A 17976-nucleotide genomic window follows, 5' to 3' on the forward strand; every position below is an offset into this window, starting at 1 on the left:
CTGACAGAAGAAAGCCATTCAGGTTTAGAAAAAACAAGGGTAAATAAATGAAGTAAATGGGTGATCTGTCCCTTTAAGGTTCTGAAAAAATGTAAATGTCCATTTGGTTACTGAGTAAGTGATATATTCAGTGATATATATATATATATATATAAAAAACACCCATGTCTATAGTGGACTCTTCATTTCTGCGGTTTCCTTCATGAAACAGTAAAAAATATCAATATTTATTGTTAAAAGACAACATGAAATAATAAAATTAACACCATTTACACTACCGTTCAAAAGTTTGGGGTCAGTAAGAATTTTTTTTTTTTTTGTAAGAAATAACAACTTGTGTTCGCATTTTGACCCAGAGAGGATTTTCTTTCAAACAAACTATTTTGAGCATTACAGGTTTTCTTTTTCACAGAGATGAATTTTATCCTCAGACCAACGAGGCCTACGATCAAACAGTTTCAAAAATAAATACAAAACCTGTCCTAATTTAAACAAAAACAAGTTGACAAAAGATTGAATCCAATATTTGGTGATAATATAGCATAACGAGCAGGCCAGTCATGCCAGGCCATGACTAGGCCAGTCATTTTTGACTGGGAACACCACAAGTGTGACTGTTCCAGTTTTTACAAAATAAAAGCATTTCAAAACAAACTTCCTGGGTAAACACTAAAGCACACTAGTGTGATAAACAGTGCAAATTTTGTTAAGCGTAAGGGTTAATTGACAGTAAAGACTTTTTACATTGTCACAAAAAAAAATGATATTCCAAATAAATGCTGTTCTTTTGAACTTTCTATTCATCAGAGATCCCTGACAAAATGGATCATGGTTTCCACAAAAATATTAAGCATAAATATTCTTTGAACACCAAATCAGCATATTAGAATGATTTTTGAAGGATCATGTGACACTGAAGACTGGAGTAATGATGCTGAAAATTCAGCTTTGCCATCACTGGAATAAATTACATTTGAAAATATATTCAAATAAACAATTATTTTAAATTGACATAATATTTCACAATATTGCTGTTTTTATTGTATTTTTGGTCAAATAAATGCAGCCTTGGTGATGAGCCATAAGAGACATTTTCACTCAAGATCTCTATATTATTTCCCTCGAAGTATTCTACTAGACTGAGTAATATGTCATATTATGGAGGTTACATGCATTACAAATATCATTTCATGTTGTTTTTAACTATTTTATGTACATATTTTTTCTACACAGAGACACAAATAATCAATGAGGATTTAATATTCAAGAGAAAGATTTGAAGTAAAGTAGTGAATCAGATTCAGTGCTTTATAATGCACTGTGTCCAACTGAGCAACCTCACAGCTGTGGCCCATGTCCATCACACTGAATCTTCTTAATATACAAAAATCACTGTGTGTCAATCTCTGCCATACGGTAACACTGAGCGTCTGTCAGTCGGCACAGACTCAGATACGAAGATATTAAGCTCTGCGTCCATGACGACAAGACTAGCCCATAATCCCGAGTATTACAAAATAAATAGGCAACGCAGAGAGATAAATAATCTCTATCCAGCATGCACTGTGAAACACTAACATCAAAGCGGTGAGGTAACTCTACATGAAAACACAAGGGAGAAAAAAAAAACATGCAAGGGAATGAGTGAAATGAGTTTGGAGGGGCTTTTCTGCACAGGGAATTTTAAAGGATTTAATCACAATTATTTATTGTTCTGAATAATCCGTGTTTTGTTGTACCATAACAGAGGCTGCCGCTCTAAATTAAAAGCTCATTGGAGCAATTAGAGTTCTGCAGGAAATACATAAACATTAGAATGAGATTAAATCAAGAAGCAAAGACACTCAGGTCAGCGGCAAAAAGACAGCAATCACAGACTCCGAGGGAAGAATCTCAAATCCCCAAAACAGAACACAACATTTTGTTTTTGAGTCACTTAAGTTTGCATTTTCAAACTAACTTTTTGTGCTCAAACTAGGGATGCACATTATATCGGCCACCATATCGGTATTGGCTGATATTTAATGTTATTGTTATCGGCCCGATAAGAAAATTAGGATGAATTAATTAATTTATTAATTAAAGCAGATAAATAATGGATTATTTCCTTCATCTGAGGCACTTCAGATGCGCACTGTTTGCCATGATGGTTATGAATTGCATGAAATATGATTGGAATAACTTCAAAAAAGGAAAATACAGTTAAGTGCAACAGGTGCAGCACATAAGTCTGTCATATAGGCTACATAAAATTATAATGAGAACATTATAATTGTGTGCTTGGGACATGGCTTTTAATGGTGACATTTGTTTATGTAATTAGACTCTCAAAAATTGCGTACAAATTTGGATTTAGATTTATCGGGCAATATATCGGTTATCGGCTTTCAAATATAAAGAATTATCGGTTAGCGTATCGGCCAAAATTTTCATATCAGTGCATCCCTAGCTCAAACAACTTCTATGATGTGCATTCAACTTCATGGCCCGGTTTCACAGACAGGGCTTAGATTAAGCCAGAATTAGGCCTTAGTTTAATTGGAGCATTTAAGTAGCTTTTATAAACATATATATATAAAAAAAAAAACATTACGGAGTGCATCTTCATACAAATCATATTGTAAGATATGTCAGTGCAAGTTGCTTTCAGTTAAGACAGCTCAAACATGCATTTTAGTCTGGGACTAGGCTTAAGCCTTGTCTGTGAAACTAGGGGGATATATGAATGTTACATTAGTTTTTTGTTTTTAGCCAAATCCAACTCAAACTAAAGAGGAGGGTTAAATGTAATTGGTGATTACGTCACTCCAGCACTAGCCTTGGTGGTTATTGATCTGATGAGAGCCTCTGGGTAGGTCGTAATAGACCGCATCAATTTGTCCTACATGGTTCAATAGCATGTATGACCATGGAAAATCAATGATAATTCTGTGTGCAAGTGTGTGTTGTCTTTCACAGTTTTGGTTCAATCACACTGTCAGAGATATTTCTCTATTGCGGTTTAAGTTTGTTGTTAATGGTGGCCATAGGTAAGGACAGACCCAGAATTACCCGACAGGAAGAGTGAGAAAAATGAAAGCAGAGAGAAAAATAGAGAGACGTAGATGTGGTGGGCGGAGCCCTCAGATCAAGGTCATGCACATCTCGATTCAATTTTACTGAAGAGAAAATGTGATTTCAGTGGAAGAGAGAACAGTAGCACCGTTTGATTTAGACTAGTTCATTGCTGAGTAATGTTAAAACTTACTATAAGTCCGTTTGCGTGTTGCTGTTCGTTACTTTGATCCTTCAAATTTTAAAAAAGAAAACACAAATTGAGAAATAAGGCAACTCCACAGCTGGGAGAAAGCCACAAAAGATGGTGCAAATTGTCTCTGCTTTAATTTGAAGCAATAACAATGGCTACTTGAGGTATTTTAACCTCCTGAATCATTTAGGCTACGTTCACACAGTCAGCGTTTGGGATTGTCAACCGTATTTTCTAACAGGTCCATTCATAGTACAGCTTACACTAGTGAGCCAAATACTGTCTGCTGAAGTCGGTGAATTAAATAACTCAAAGATGGCAACTTCTATAACACCAGGTCTTATTTTACATTCGAAACAATGTTTTTTGCCCAATTAAGATGGAAGTTTATCCGTCAAATGTTTAGGTCAACATGTAACCATATTTAGCACTGTAAAACAAGACTGACAACCATTTTCTGCTGCTGTGTGAATGTGGCCTAAGTGTAGGAGAATCACCTCTTAAAACCATATGGTACCTGCTGGAATGTTCATAATCTTGGCAAAATAAACATTAACAGGGTTCTGGAAAATTACAGGTTGGGTTGGACAAGACAAATATTAACACAGTGGGCAGACGAAACACGGGTGCATTCACATTATGAGCCTAAGAGACAAGCGTTTTTTACCTTGGCAATCTGTAGTAGAACGATACAATGTTTGATGGACTCTACCATACTCTAAAAAAGAAAAACAAGAAATGAAAATGCATTACACTGCCAAAATCAGATCTAAAATGCATTACGAGGGTGAAGGTGCAGACACTCTTACACAAGTCGTGTCCTTCAGGTTCTCAATTTTCTGTGTATTGGACAATGAAGAAGAAAAGGACAGCTTCAGTTAGATTTGTAAAATTCCCTTGGATTATAAACAAAGATGCACCTTAACAAAACCTTAAAGCAGAAATGAAAGCCTGAGATCAAATGACTTTCATCCCCTAAATAGGCTTAACATGTGACTCTCTGGATGTAGTATCTGAAGAATCTTTAGCATTTCATTACGTTGAATTGAAATTTGCATATGGAAATTTTAATATACAATAAATTTACATTTTATAGCAGTTACCTGTTCCCCCATTCCATTCCAAAGCAATTCCATTTGCTCAGACAACTTTATATTGGTATTTCAATTAGTTCCTAATTAGTAATGATTAAAAATAGCTCAATAGTTTATTTATTTGTAACAATAAAAATGTTAAAGGGGTCATCGGATCCAAAATTCACTTTTATATGGTGTTTGCATATAAATGTGTCTTTGCAATGTGTGAAAACAACCACAATACAATGCAAAAAATCCATTTACTGCTTTTTTTTTAATCCTCAAAGTCTAAACACTCAATAATCAAGCCGTTTGTATTTTCTGAGCAATATGATGTCATGTGAGCAGTTGCTCATTATCATTTAAAGAGACATGCACAGAAAAAGGGTCGCTGTGAACAGAGCTGTTTTTGAGGAGGTAAAAAGGGTGTTGTTTTACTCAACCATTGAGGAATTTTAACCAACGTATGTTACAAACTTTACATGAAGACCCTAAAGAATCATACCAACTTGTGGAAAATGGGCATCTGATGACCCCTTTAATGCCTTTTAAATAACATATCACATATTACCAAGGCTGAAAATTGTCAAATTAAACATAAACATCCCTTTCTTTGTGTTTTCAGTTAGCAAGCCACAAGCTTAACTTAGCTTGGCACAATACTTTTCTACATTTCATTTGCATGACTTGGTCGATTAGCTCTTTTATTTGGAAGGTGGGACATCCTTAAATAGAGCCACCATATTGGGCGTCTCAATTCCTCTCATTGTAATTTAAGTGGACCGTCTCTGCTATATACTGTCTGACAGAAGATGGACTACTGATGATACGGAAAAATGTTCATGTCTTACTCTGCGTGACTCATCTTCCTTGCAATCTTTTATCTTTTCATCGAAGAGCTAGAAGATGCAACGAAAACAGAAATTAGACAGTCGTGTATGTGAACAACGATACATCAACTCAAAATACAAGGCTCTTTTGAGTCATAATGAGGTCTTACGATAGCCTTACTTTTAATTGGTCGATCAAAATCTGCAAATACGCGTCCGCTTCGGCTAGCTTCTTGTCGAAGTCCTGAACGCTGGGAACGAATCCTGTTTCTGCCTCCTGCAAGTGAAAGTGAGAGGGATCAGTTTCAGTCCTATTCCAGTGTATAAAAGCTTCCATGGTGTCCTAAACTGTCATGTTCTGCTTTCGAAAGGAACCAAGCAGAACTGCTCCCTGCCTGTTCACATTTCTCTCTAACAGCTTTAACTGAATTACACAATTAGACAACAGACCCTGAGAGGGACTGAACATTTCTAATTCCTCTTCAATGTAACTGATTCAAGCAATTCAAGGTTAAAGCAAATAAGCAAAACTTTTGTTTTTATCCTAATTACACAGCTAGGACTATGTACAAGCACAATTTTTTTTCAGCACACACACAGAACAGACATCTAGCAAATATTCACAAAATTGTTTGTTTAGGTGTTGATTTAAATCTTCAAATCATCTTTGTCGATTAAGCATTTCACACATAAACCACTTTCTACAGAACATGCTATATATGCCATCAAACCCCTCCCATTACACATGTCCTTTCTTAACTCACATCACACACAAATTCAGAGAATTACACAAGAGAATTCACACTAAAACTTTAAAACAGCTTCCATGTAACCAACTAAGCAGTTTAATATTATTACTGTAAAACAAGTCAGGAAATTTGATAAGAACAGCAAACCACATTTCCTTATTTTACATGTAGCATAACCACAACTATAACCTTAAGATAATCTAGACATTTCAGTTAAACTTTCAGAATAAAGACTAAAGCTAATAGCGGCTAGTCCAGGTGGTATTTGAGGCAACAGGCAGAGGCAATGTTGGCAGTAGCCTATATAAGAGAGGTACTTCCTGGTCTGGGGGTCACTGCCGTGAGCTTTGCTTCTTGTCGACCCTTGCAAAAGCCCCCACGCCGGAGACTGGTGGAACTGAACTGCATAGGAAAATGAAGAAAAGCCATGGGCGGCTAACCGTCCCTCAAAATTGTAAACATAAAAAAAAAAAAAATAGGTCAAAGTCTGCATAAGTGACGCAAATCCGTGCAGGAATCAAAGGTTAAGTGGAATATCAGTATGAAACCATGTGATTCGTTGAGTCGACTGCCAACACATGTATGTGGAAACACAAAAGAGTTTTGCAGCTTGTTTGTACCTGAATTATGGGAGTGTTTTTATGAAACATTCAGTCCTGCTAAAATGAACACCCTAAGCAGTAAAGGCAGGAATAATTAACAGCTAGAATGAAAGCAAGAAATATTGTGACAACTCGTAACACAATTCACAAATGGATGTTACATTCTTAGCATTGTCACAAGAGGAATATAGCAGGCAGATGCATAAACTAGTCATGCCGAAGCAGAGTTTAGTGAATACAATAGCATATAGGCCTACTTCTAAACTGTTGGCATAGTTATAACTAGCTAGTAGCTGGGGTTAGCAAGCGTAACAGTAATGCAAGGTCGCAGGTACAGTACACTCAACAGGCATATTACCTAGCCAAGTATTCATGCTTGCTTTTGAGTACCTTTGATCATCGAAGCATCTTAACAGCTACAGTGCTGCTCTTCTATGTGGCTAAACTATATTTATCCAAAAGGTTATTATCGTTGTATTATGGTAAAAAGTTGGGTTCGATCATTATGGATTGTAATTGGATTCAATACAATTCACCAAAAATCATGGAGAAAAACAGAAAAAAAAAAAAAAAAACTATTAAACATTAATACTTCTCACACATTACAAAAATACATTTGACTTTAAACTGTATTTAACAACTTTTTATAACTTTAACAAAATTGTTGAACACATTCTCATTAGTACTGTACAGTACTGTAACCATTTTTTAAACAAATGAAATATACGGGTCAAACTGATATATCATAACAAACAAAATAGAAATTTTGAAAGCACATTCCAGAACACATCAGAGTGTCCACATGTTTGTTACCTTAAATTAGAAAGTCACAAAATGCCAGGAAAAACATCATAGGTTAACTAGTATTTCTGACTTAAATGATATTTCTTATTTCTCAACTGTATGATATGTATCTGGAAATCGCTTTTTTCAGAGTGCATGTTCCCAGGGAACTGAATCAAAATTCTCTACCAGTTAAGTTCAGGAACATATGCTTGGTCATATCCTACAGGCACCATAAACATCCCACCTCCCAGCAGCCCTGAAATCCGCTGTTTTGGTATGAACAAATTACAGAAATACCTTTTAACAAGCATTTGCGACCCTCAGAGAGCATTACATAATTATTTTATCCTGTGCCTGGCAGAAAAAAGCTGTGGCATGCTGAGAGCTAGGCTACATGGTAGCTGTTAACAGGTTAACCCATACCTAAAAATACAGATTGTACAGACAGGAAGCTGTTCCCATTGACTTACTCCTTCAGTCTGACTCATAGCAGAAAATCTGAACAACTAACATAACAGCAGAGAGAAGAGTTTCATTATAACTGAACTGAGCAAGCTGAGGTGTATAGGCTATCTTTATGCATTTTAGGAGATAAACCCACCAGTGTCACATTTGAAAAGCAAAACCACAAGTCATGTGCGCTATTATGGCAACACAGACTGTACACGTATGATATGGCTGGGATTACAAATCACAAGTCAAGTAGAAAAGTAACTACACATTCAACTGTGCCCCGTGCCCTCTCTATTTGCACAAACAGATGCTTCCCTACTTTCATAAACACACACGCACACCCACCCCTACCTGTGCACACTCATACACAGAGTGTGACCCATTTAACGCATCAGTAAACTTCAACAAAACAAAGATACTCACTCGGTTCTTGCCACTGCAGGACATTCCTCCACAAATTTGATCCAAACTCTGAGAAACACTTTCTGTATCAGTCCACACACCCTTTCCTGTAAGTTCCCCCTCTAAAGGAGGGGCATTTAAGGTGAACAAGCACCTATTGGCTAAGTCGTCTAAACTCAGAGCCGTTCTTTAAACCACCCTTGACCAGAAAGAGGACTTCCTCATAAGAAAAAAAAGCAGAAGAAAAAGTAGCATTACAGACTGTAGAAAACACAATACATTGCTGTGATTGGATCTGCCAACTGCTGCACAGGGGCTGCCTGAATAAGCAAAGCTGTGATTGGCTGTCAGAGATCATGTGACCGGATAGCTGCACACACTCTGCGAGTAGGTACACGCAGTTGCCAGTCAGCAGGTTTTTTATTTTATTTTTTTACATAGAGCTAAGGTGGAAATGGAACGGAGATCTTTGAGAGAAAAGAATGAGGGGAAAAAGAACACAGAGGTAGAGGACAAAAGTAAGCCAGAAAAATCATCAAATTATTTACAAGAAATGAGGAAAAAATGAAGAGAGAAATGAAAGTAAAAACGCATGCTTGTCTCAGCCTGTCCTGGTTTCCACCGAAGTGCATTCAATACCCTCAAAATCTCTTTTCAGGCCTTTTTTTGTAGTTTTCAGATTCTTAAAAAAGCAAATATTTCACTAACTCAAATTAAAACATTTTATGTTTTAAGAACAACAGTCAAAAGGGAGGACACATTTCTATACTTGAGGAAAATGACATTCCTTTGACTGACTATGCGGTCACAACTGACCAACACAGAATGTCAATTTCCTATTGAAACAGAAATCTGATGCATACTTATCTTCTAAATAAAAAAAATTCCATCATAACTTGAAGAAACCACACTCGAGGGATTACGCCATTGATGAAAATGTAAAAAAAATTCCATTACTTCTTACTAAATTTCATTACAAAATTCTTCTTAAACAGTTGGGAGTTGGTAAAGGCAATACATTTTTATATTCATTTTTAAAATCGATTTTATAATTTTTAAACACTGTAAGACAAAAAACCCTCCAATACTAATATTACATAAAACATTACTAAACTTTTACTTTACAGATCTTAGGAGTACATCACAAAGCACATAGTTGCCCTCAAAATGAACAGACATGGAATAAAAGTCACAAAACATCCCCCAAAAATGTAATGCATATTATAGAGAAGGTTCTTTACTTGACTGAGGTGTAATCATGTGACCTAGATGTGGCTGTTACCTGCTGAAGGGTGTGGCGTAGAATCGTCCCCTCTAAGGCATGAATCCACTTCTCCCGCTCATCTGCGTCACGGGCTGAGGGGAAAATATCCAAAAACACATCCATTAGTAATAAGCAGACAGACTGCAAACACACGGCGCATGAAATGGAGAGTGGAGAATGACTCTGCCGTGGAACTGTAAATGTGACAACGGTAACTACAGCTCTGTTGTCGTATCTGGCTTTCCTTAACGAAAACAGGGAGAGTTTCAAGAAGACAAGACAGGGTTGTAGCAAGTTAAACAGGAAATTAAACAAACACAAATTAAAGCCTCTGCTCTTGAGTAAAGAAATGGTAATGCTCATAATGGAGTTTCTTGTAGAAAAGAGGAATAGCATTTCAGGCCTAAAAAACAACAACACAGCCTCTGCTGTTCAAAAGATCTACAAGCATAAAACTATAAAGTGTACATTTAAAAGGAATGTCTGATAAAGAAAAGTCTTCATTCATGTTCATATGTTGTTCAAAACAGGATTTTATTCCTTCTATTGAACTTTATTCAATTGTTTACCTGATACTCTTGCAAGAATAAGATTTATGAGCTTGCGTAAAGAAGATGATTTTCAGTAAGTAGGCCTAATTACTTAAATTTGGTCTGTTTCTCAAAAAAAAAGCTATCATATGACATTAGAAGACTTAAAATAAAAAGAAAGAGTTTTTTGGAGCTTGAGAGCCACTGTTATCCATCCACTTTCTATGTAAACAAGTATGTTCATGACAGAAAGAAAATAATAAAGCATCAAGAAATGACGAGAAAGAGTAAATAGCCAGTTTTAAAAATGACTAACTGTAGTTCACAGCAAGTGGCAAATCAAACCCAAGGCTTGATCTGATGTTTGGCATGAGAAGGTACCACACAAAGTTCATAGACAGACATTAAGACTAAATCTCTCTCTGTCTATCTAATAGCCATTAAACATACATAATCATTTCCCAAGGGACCATCTGAAAAACAGCACTGACAACATGAGATATGAGACACAACATGAGATACTTTGATGGATGAAGGTGCAAAGCTCAGCAGAAAATCTAAAATCACGACTCAAACCCCTAATTTGTGTGTATAGAGGCAACCTTATATATGATCTAACAACCTTTAGGCACAGCAGCGTTACACATACACTGAATCGGTTAATAATCAATACACATTAGACAGAAATAGCAAAAAACACAAGTAGATTAGTATCTTCAAGAAGATAAGAGAACTTTTAGTTCCCTTTACCTGCTTGTAAAGTACAGCAGCGTTCGTTCGCACAGGACCACAAAAGCCATCCCACATCTATGGAACATGCTTGAAATCAATGTCCTAGATCCGTGTGAGACTCAGAGTCCAAAACAAACATGGCCCCTCCCTGGGCTACTGGTGCGGGAGTGGAGATCACATGACGCTTGATGCCAAGCTAACTCCTCTCGCTAGCCAATGAGGTTTCACAAGGAGAGGTAGTAGAGTTGATTACAAAACACTGCACTTGTCCGTTATTTGGCAATGAGGACATGCTAAAACTGGCCTAAAGACCACAGCAACACCCTGAGGACAACATGAAATAAAAAGTATGAATAAAATGTTATAAATTAATAATAAAGTAATCCAAATCCAATCCAAAAAAATATCAAAGAAATGCACACTTTAACTGCTGTCTACTTGAACTGAATGTGCCTTGAGCAAATGCATGAGTGCTAACTTATGTCATCATCACATATTTTGCACAATGTTATTTAGTTTTAAATGCTCTCCTCCTCATCTCTACCCTATATACTGAGAGAAACGTGGAGTGTGTCTCTGGAGAGCAATGGTGGACTTCAGAATGGAATGAGGGCACCTTATGCAATGTGACCTTCTAATGACACCCCAGCAGTATGCAAGAAAAAGAGAGAGACCTAAGCACTCAAACAAAATGTCTCATAATTTATCAAAGTCCATTTAAACCTAATCAACTTTAAAAGCATTTCTTCAGCACTAGCAGCTGATGTCAAACAGCGAGATGTCTCCACCAGACTTGCTACTGAGCTATATGATGTTAAAGAACAGTGAAACAAAGAGTTACAGTCAGAGGAGCCAAAAACAATTAGAGCATGTTGAGGATGATATATAGCCTATATATATATATTATTCTGGCCTGACACAAATAAGCAAATGGTTTTTTCATGTCATAGCCAATAAAATAATAAATGGCTGATGTTAAAATTATAATATAAACACTAGCATTCAAAAGTTTGAGGTTGGTATAAAAGTCTCTTATGCTCACCAAGACTACATTTATTTATTATAGTAAAAACACTAATATTGTGAAATATTATTACAAATAACTGATTTTTATTGGAATATATTTTCAAATGTAATTTATTCCAGTGATGGCAAAGCTGAATTTTCAGCATCATAACTTTAGTCTTCAGTGTCACATGATCCTTCAGAAATTATTCTAATTTGCTGATTTGCTGCTCAAGAAAAAAAAAATATTATGATCATTGTTAAAAACAGTTGTCCTGCTTAATATTTTTTCGTGGAAACTATGATATATTTATTTTCAGGATGAATAGAAAGCTAAAAAAAAAAGCATTTATTGGAAAAAGAAATCTTTTGTAACAATGTAAAAGACTTTACTGTCACTTTAACGCATCTTTGATGAAAAATGGTTTAAAAAAAATAACCTTAAACTCTTAAATGGTAGTGTACTATTTTTTAAAACTAAAATCAAACTAAAATTTAAAATCAATGCTACGAGTGAATTTAGCCATTACAAGATTATAAAAAACAAGGACAATCATTTAAAGATTTGATTTTAACATGATTATTAAAAATTAGTATTTTAAAGATCAACTTTAAGTGAGCATTACATTATGGGAAAGGTCATCTAAATGTAAAAATAAGGAAAATATAATTAGATGTCTAATATTAGCCGATACATTTCCAAAACTGACATCAATAAATAAATAAATAAATAATAACAGATTTATTGTGCATTCCTAGTGTGTGCATCCATTGCAGTCTCCAGAAAACATAGTGTGCTGCTGCTGCCTTAAATCTACAGTATGAAAAAGTGTCGGTGGGCAAGATCTCCAAAATGCTGCGTTCCTGCAGTCTCTCCTAAACTCACTGCAGCTTCCATGTGACTCCCTGCATCATTCCCCTGCCAGCTCTGTCCTGCGGAAACACGAGAGTTTGACGACAGAGAAAAACACACACCAGTAGCTCATTCTTCCTCCGTTCAACTGCTCCACGTCTTTTCTCCCTCTCTGTTATTTCTTTCCCCTCAGGAGCATGAATGCAAATGTTGATCCACTGCCAACAGGAGCTCAGTGTCTGAAGCTGGGAGCTTTTAAATGCCTTCTGTTTTTTCCCCTCTCCAGTCAAGTGTCTGAGAGGAAGACAGGTAGAGGCTTTTAGCTCAGAGAAAATAAAGGGGCTTTCAGGCAGGGCTGATACTGGGCCACAGAAGAATATGATGAATTATGGATGGTCCTCTAAATAGCAAGTACAGTTCCTCTGCGGCCTGCATTGTGTGAACCTCTCCATACCCATCCTGACCGTTCAACCTAACCGCTAATTCTCAAATGCATCTTGCTGAATGGGGAGGTTAACTACATTCTTACATCTACAGATATGAAAGTTCAAGCTTACATTGCTTTTTTATCATCCTGATAGTGTATTTCTAGAGTTTTACAATGTAATATTTAACAGCATGCTATTTGGTTTAAGCCCAGTTGGCAGCTTGATATAATCCTGATGATATTTCATGTCAAAACAAGAAAACCACAGCACAGCTTCGCTTAGGTTTAATCTGAACACATCTCACTTTACAAATCACTCCCCTCTGCACTGACCAAAAACACAGCAAAATCACAACAATAATGTTAATAATGTGTCACAAAGTCAAACTTATCCTGGACAACCAGCACAACCATCTAGATAGAAAAAGCTCTGCATGAAACAACAGCAACAGACACGTTCGTCTGGTTTTGTAAGATCAGTGTGTTACCCTTGTTAGCATCTGCTGCCGTTGGTTGGTGCTTGTTTTCGCAGACTGAACATGTTGAATTGGCGTTTGTTGGGTCTTGGAATGTCTGAGAAGTGACGTACTGTAATCCGGTGACTGTCGGTACATTGAAATAAGCCGTAAAACAACACAATGTCAAGGGACGTGTAAATCTCAAATCGATAAATCACATTAATAGACCATTGTGCAACAAACTGGTAAGCTCAGCCATCTGCAAAAGGCTGTAAAGACAACACCAAAGGAAATAGCTAAAGATCATGCAAATCACACAAACTCAAATCCAGCATCTAGGCTTTTCTCAGAAGAAATCATTGTAGCAAACTGATACCTTGAAAACACAATTTTATTTACCAGCAGGACTGCCTACCCTGACCCTGACTCTCAGAGATTGTGAAGTCAATAAGAATTGACTGGAATTGTGGAATTAATGTGTCCTTGCTGAATAAAAGTATTCATTTATTTTTAAAAGAATGCTAAAGTAAGTCAGGTCTTTGCGACATAAGAAAGAACATCTATCATTGAGGCCACTTTAAAGTAACGAAAAAAAAAATTTATATGAAAAACAAACATTTAATTACATTTTACTGTTCTATTCGTATAATGTGAGTATTTACATTTAATACAGTAAATGAAAGGGAAATTAATTGAAGATTCCCTCGAGTAACTGGATATTCCGTTTCATATATTGATTTATTTATCATTGAGACTAATAGGAATAATATTAATAACAACAACAATATTCAAATCTTCATTTGCTCATGTCCACAACAAAATAAACAACTTTACTCAAGGATATACCATTCTGAACCCAACATGGCACTCTAACCTTAAAGAAAATGCCATAAATAACTAAGACAGGAGGCACAAAACCATTTCCGCTGTAGGGTAAATGACTCCTGCAGAATGGTGATAGGAAAACTGATAGGATGAGTCCCTGAGGATCTAGAGAGGTGGATGGTATGAAGAGATTGTTGAAAACGAAGCCTGCGCTACACACTCATAGAAATACACTATGTAAACGCACAACAGGAAATTAGACATGGCAGGTCGAGTTATGCTATCCCACCATTTAAAAAAAAAAAAAAGAATTGGATTGGCATATAATCGCACAACTGACATAATACTCCAGAGGTCGGCAATGAATTTTACAGGTCAAAGTGAAAATTAATAAAGACAAAAAGAATACCTCCATTCCAATATGAGCGATAAAGCAACAAGACTGATCGCGGGGTGGAATGAGCCTAAAATGATCACTAATGAATAGAAACTATAATCTAAAAATACTATATATGGTCCCGCGAGGTACGCATTTTCAAAACCTGTAACTCTTGAGAACGAATAACACACTCAAAGTAAATACTACCAGCCAACTCCATTTGTAAATAAATCAAGCATGCTCGAGACTAAACAAAGCAAACTGCAATAATGAACGGTCACTCCGGAAGATGCAATCAGACGAGTCACAGCAGAGCGTGACCTTACCCTTCTTACTGTAAAGCCACAGCATACAGTGTCGGAACATAGCAGTGGGTGAGGGCATGGGGAGAGTGAACGCACCCCCGGCAGGGCGGATGCGAAGGGGGGGTGGAGGAGGACGGATGAGCCAGTGAGAGAAGGTGGAGGCTAGAGGCTAAAAACCTGGAGCTCAGCAGCCAGCAGCCTTGCGTAACCCTGCGGTGACACTGTCTGTCCTACCCCGTTTCTCCAAGAGTTCTTCCAGCTCCAGCAGAAATTCAATCCGAGAGCCTCCGAACTCAATTCTTAAAGCTATGAAATCTGCAGATCATCCCGGTCCGTGGTCGCAAGAGATAAGCCAGACAAATGCACCAGGCCTAATGGATGTGGATTGGATGCGCGCGACTGATGCGAGTTAAGTGTGGGACGTGTTTGCATTAGAACGCTGGTTACTGATGTCATAATCCTCTTTAAAATCAAAATGAAAAAGAGCATGTGGGGGAGAATGAGTAAGCAAGAGCAAAAATAAACAGAGTGGAAAGAGGAGAGGAGGGACGAGGAGCATGGAGAGAGAGAGAGAGAGGGAGAGAGAGAGAGCAAGACAGACAGACAAGGCACACGTGATGGCCGCACTTTACACATTGGTTAAAAGCATCACGGCGAGAGGTGCCAAAGAACAGAAGATGAGAGAGGAGATGGACGAGACAAAGCCCCAGAAGAACAAGAGAACGGAGACCTCACCCTGAAAATGGAAAGTCTTCTGGTCCACGGTAATGGTGAAAGTGCTGTCGTCCTCGTCATCAATTCCTATCACAGCTCCCTGCAAAAAAGAAACGCAGCGAAAGCCATTCAGACTGAGGGACACGTCATTCCCTGCTCTCTCTTTCTCTACGTTCCTCTGCCTCACTCCCTTACGCACATGAGGAGAGAAGAAAAGGGGTGGGAAAGAATGGGTGGAGTAAGGGAGATAAAAAGAAAGAAAGGGAGAGGGGAACAAGGCAGGAAGGGAGGGAAAAAGAAAAGAGAGAAAGAGGAAGGAGATGTAAATTGAGAAAGGAGGACAGAGAAAGAGAGAGAGAGAGAAACTGCAGCACATTCTGTAAGTATTCCAGGACCAGAGGAAAAACATGCGACTATTAACTCTTTCATCCCTGCTGAACCACCACAACAGATATATATAATAACATAAAACATTAAAGAGAGTGGCCTGAAAACATGCCAGGGGTTTATTAAAGAAAACACTGAAAATATAAAAGGAAACTACACTTTAACTTGAAATACAGACGTACCAAGCAGTGCTTTAACTGGTAACTGAGAGGAAGAGAGCAAGAACGGCTCACAGCAGATCAGACCACAGGCCTTGAGAAAAATAAGCCAACGCCCAAAGAATTTTTAACGTCTGGTTAAATTTAAGTTGACTCGCTCTCAGACAAGAATCAATATCTTATTTACGACATTAATTAAAGCTGTGCAATACATTACAGGAGATACACAAAACCTTTTAACAAACACTTGTCAGAAATTTCAGCCATCTAAAATGAAGCATTACTATTGGCATTAAAGGGATTAGGAACATAAAACGTGTGATAATGTATTTTACTGTCTCTAGTCTGTTTTTAAGCAGTAGACTACGACTAAAATACTTACAATACCATGTAGCCTTAAGTTTAACACATTAATTCTATTCTCTATATTATAACAATTCTCCTCTGCATTAAATCTACACATTTCATGATTGTCCTCTGCATATTAAGATGAAGAGTGTGCCATCTGCTGGTGAAGAGTTTTCACAGCATTGTGTTTAATTGGTGAGGCATTTCACTCACCTCATGAACAAGACGCAAATAAACACTGGTTTGTGTGAGGTTCTAATAATTCCAGTCAAACAAATCTTAATACTAAACTATATAAAGACCGTATGCAACATTTTTGGGAAGGGCCCTTGTTGTTCTAATATCACAATGCTCCTGTATACTAAGCGAGGCCTACATAGAAATGTTTGACTAAATCTGATGTCGAAGAACTGCAAAGTTCTGCTCAAAACCCAGACCTGAACCCCTATTATAAGACACCGTAGGGACTCACTAATAGATGCATTCTAACTCTATTAAAAATACAATGTATTAGCCATAAAATCATGTCACATACTTATTGGAAATTCTTCATCCATGCTATAATATCCTGATGGCAGATTCTCAAGGGCAGCCAGGGTGAAATTTATAGTATAGCCAAACAAGAATAATAGTCAGAATGAGGACAAGCACAGACATGAGTTAATCACTGAAATGATGGACAGGAAAAAAAGGAGTGAGACCAGATTCAACCTAGTCATGCTTTAACAATAAAGAAAGCTTCTCACCCGAAGTCGCACACAGCCTCTTCTAGAGCCACGCATCATCTTGTCCTTGGACTGAAGGAGGAGACAGAGTGATAAAAAGATTGGTTTGATTAATGACCAACACAGTGCTGAAATACTTCTCATTTTGATGAAGAAGATTAAAAAAAATTCACAAATTGATATGTTGGGTCAAAGACCATACATGCAATAATAACCAACCTGGATTTTATAATATACAGTATAAAAATGGCAGAACGTTTAACGTTTTAATATGACATCCTTTATATTATACTATTTGATAATACTTCTTAAATTATTCATATAATTATATGGTAGTATAACTTAGACTTAATGGGGTACTAGAATAAACTATTTACACACACACACTAAATATAATTGTAAATATATATATATATATATATATATATATATATATATATATATATATATATATATGAATGTGTGTGTGTGTATTAAGGTAAAGGTATATACGTATATATAATATGAAAGTATCACTTTCAGCTTTATATCTGACAGTTTGTCAGTTGACAATCAGTTCGAGTTGTTGTTTTGATTATATTATATGCAGTATTAGCGTCAGAGTAAACCAAGAGGATAGTAGAGATGATTTTTACCCATTTAACATTTATTGACAGTGTCAATAACCAATCAATGGCTGAAAAAAAAACTATGCCTTACATGAGAGCTCTAGCTGTGGATG

The 17976-nt window shown here is 36.8% G+C and overlaps 1 protein-coding gene across 4 annotated transcripts in view; it reads right to left on the reverse strand.

Moving 5' to 3' along the window:
• osbpl9 (oxysterol binding protein-like 9) overlaps nt 1–17976 on the reverse strand; it is a 30815-nt gene that overhangs the window by 12211 nt on the left and 628 nt on the right. The window contains exons 2-9 of one of the 4 annotated variants that reach the window (XM_081349738.1): nt 17277–17327; nt 15659–15737; nt 9428–9501; nt 5335–5430; nt 5175–5222; nt 4057–4086; nt 3915–3965; nt 3248–3286 (exon numbers count right to left, since the gene is read on the reverse strand). In XM_081349738.1, the coding sequence (XP_081205864.1) occupies nt 3248–3286; nt 3915–3965; nt 4057–4086; nt 5175–5222; nt 5335–5430; nt 9428–9501; nt 15659–15737; nt 17277–17327 (468 nt within the window). Of the gene's footprint in view, nt 1–3247; nt 3287–3914; nt 3966–4056; nt 4087–5174; nt 5223–5334; nt 5431–8166; nt 8369–9427; nt 9502–15658; nt 15738–17276; nt 17328–17976 lie in introns of those variants that run through there. The other 3 variants (XM_081349739.1, XM_081349740.1, XM_081349741.1) reach the window with 3 other exon arrangements.

Source organism: Scardinius erythrophthalmus (assembly GCF_964197995.2).
Source record: "Scardinius erythrophthalmus genome assembly, chromosome: 20".
NCBI lineage: Eukaryota > Metazoa > Chordata > Actinopteri > Cypriniformes > Leuciscidae > Scardinius > Scardinius erythrophthalmus.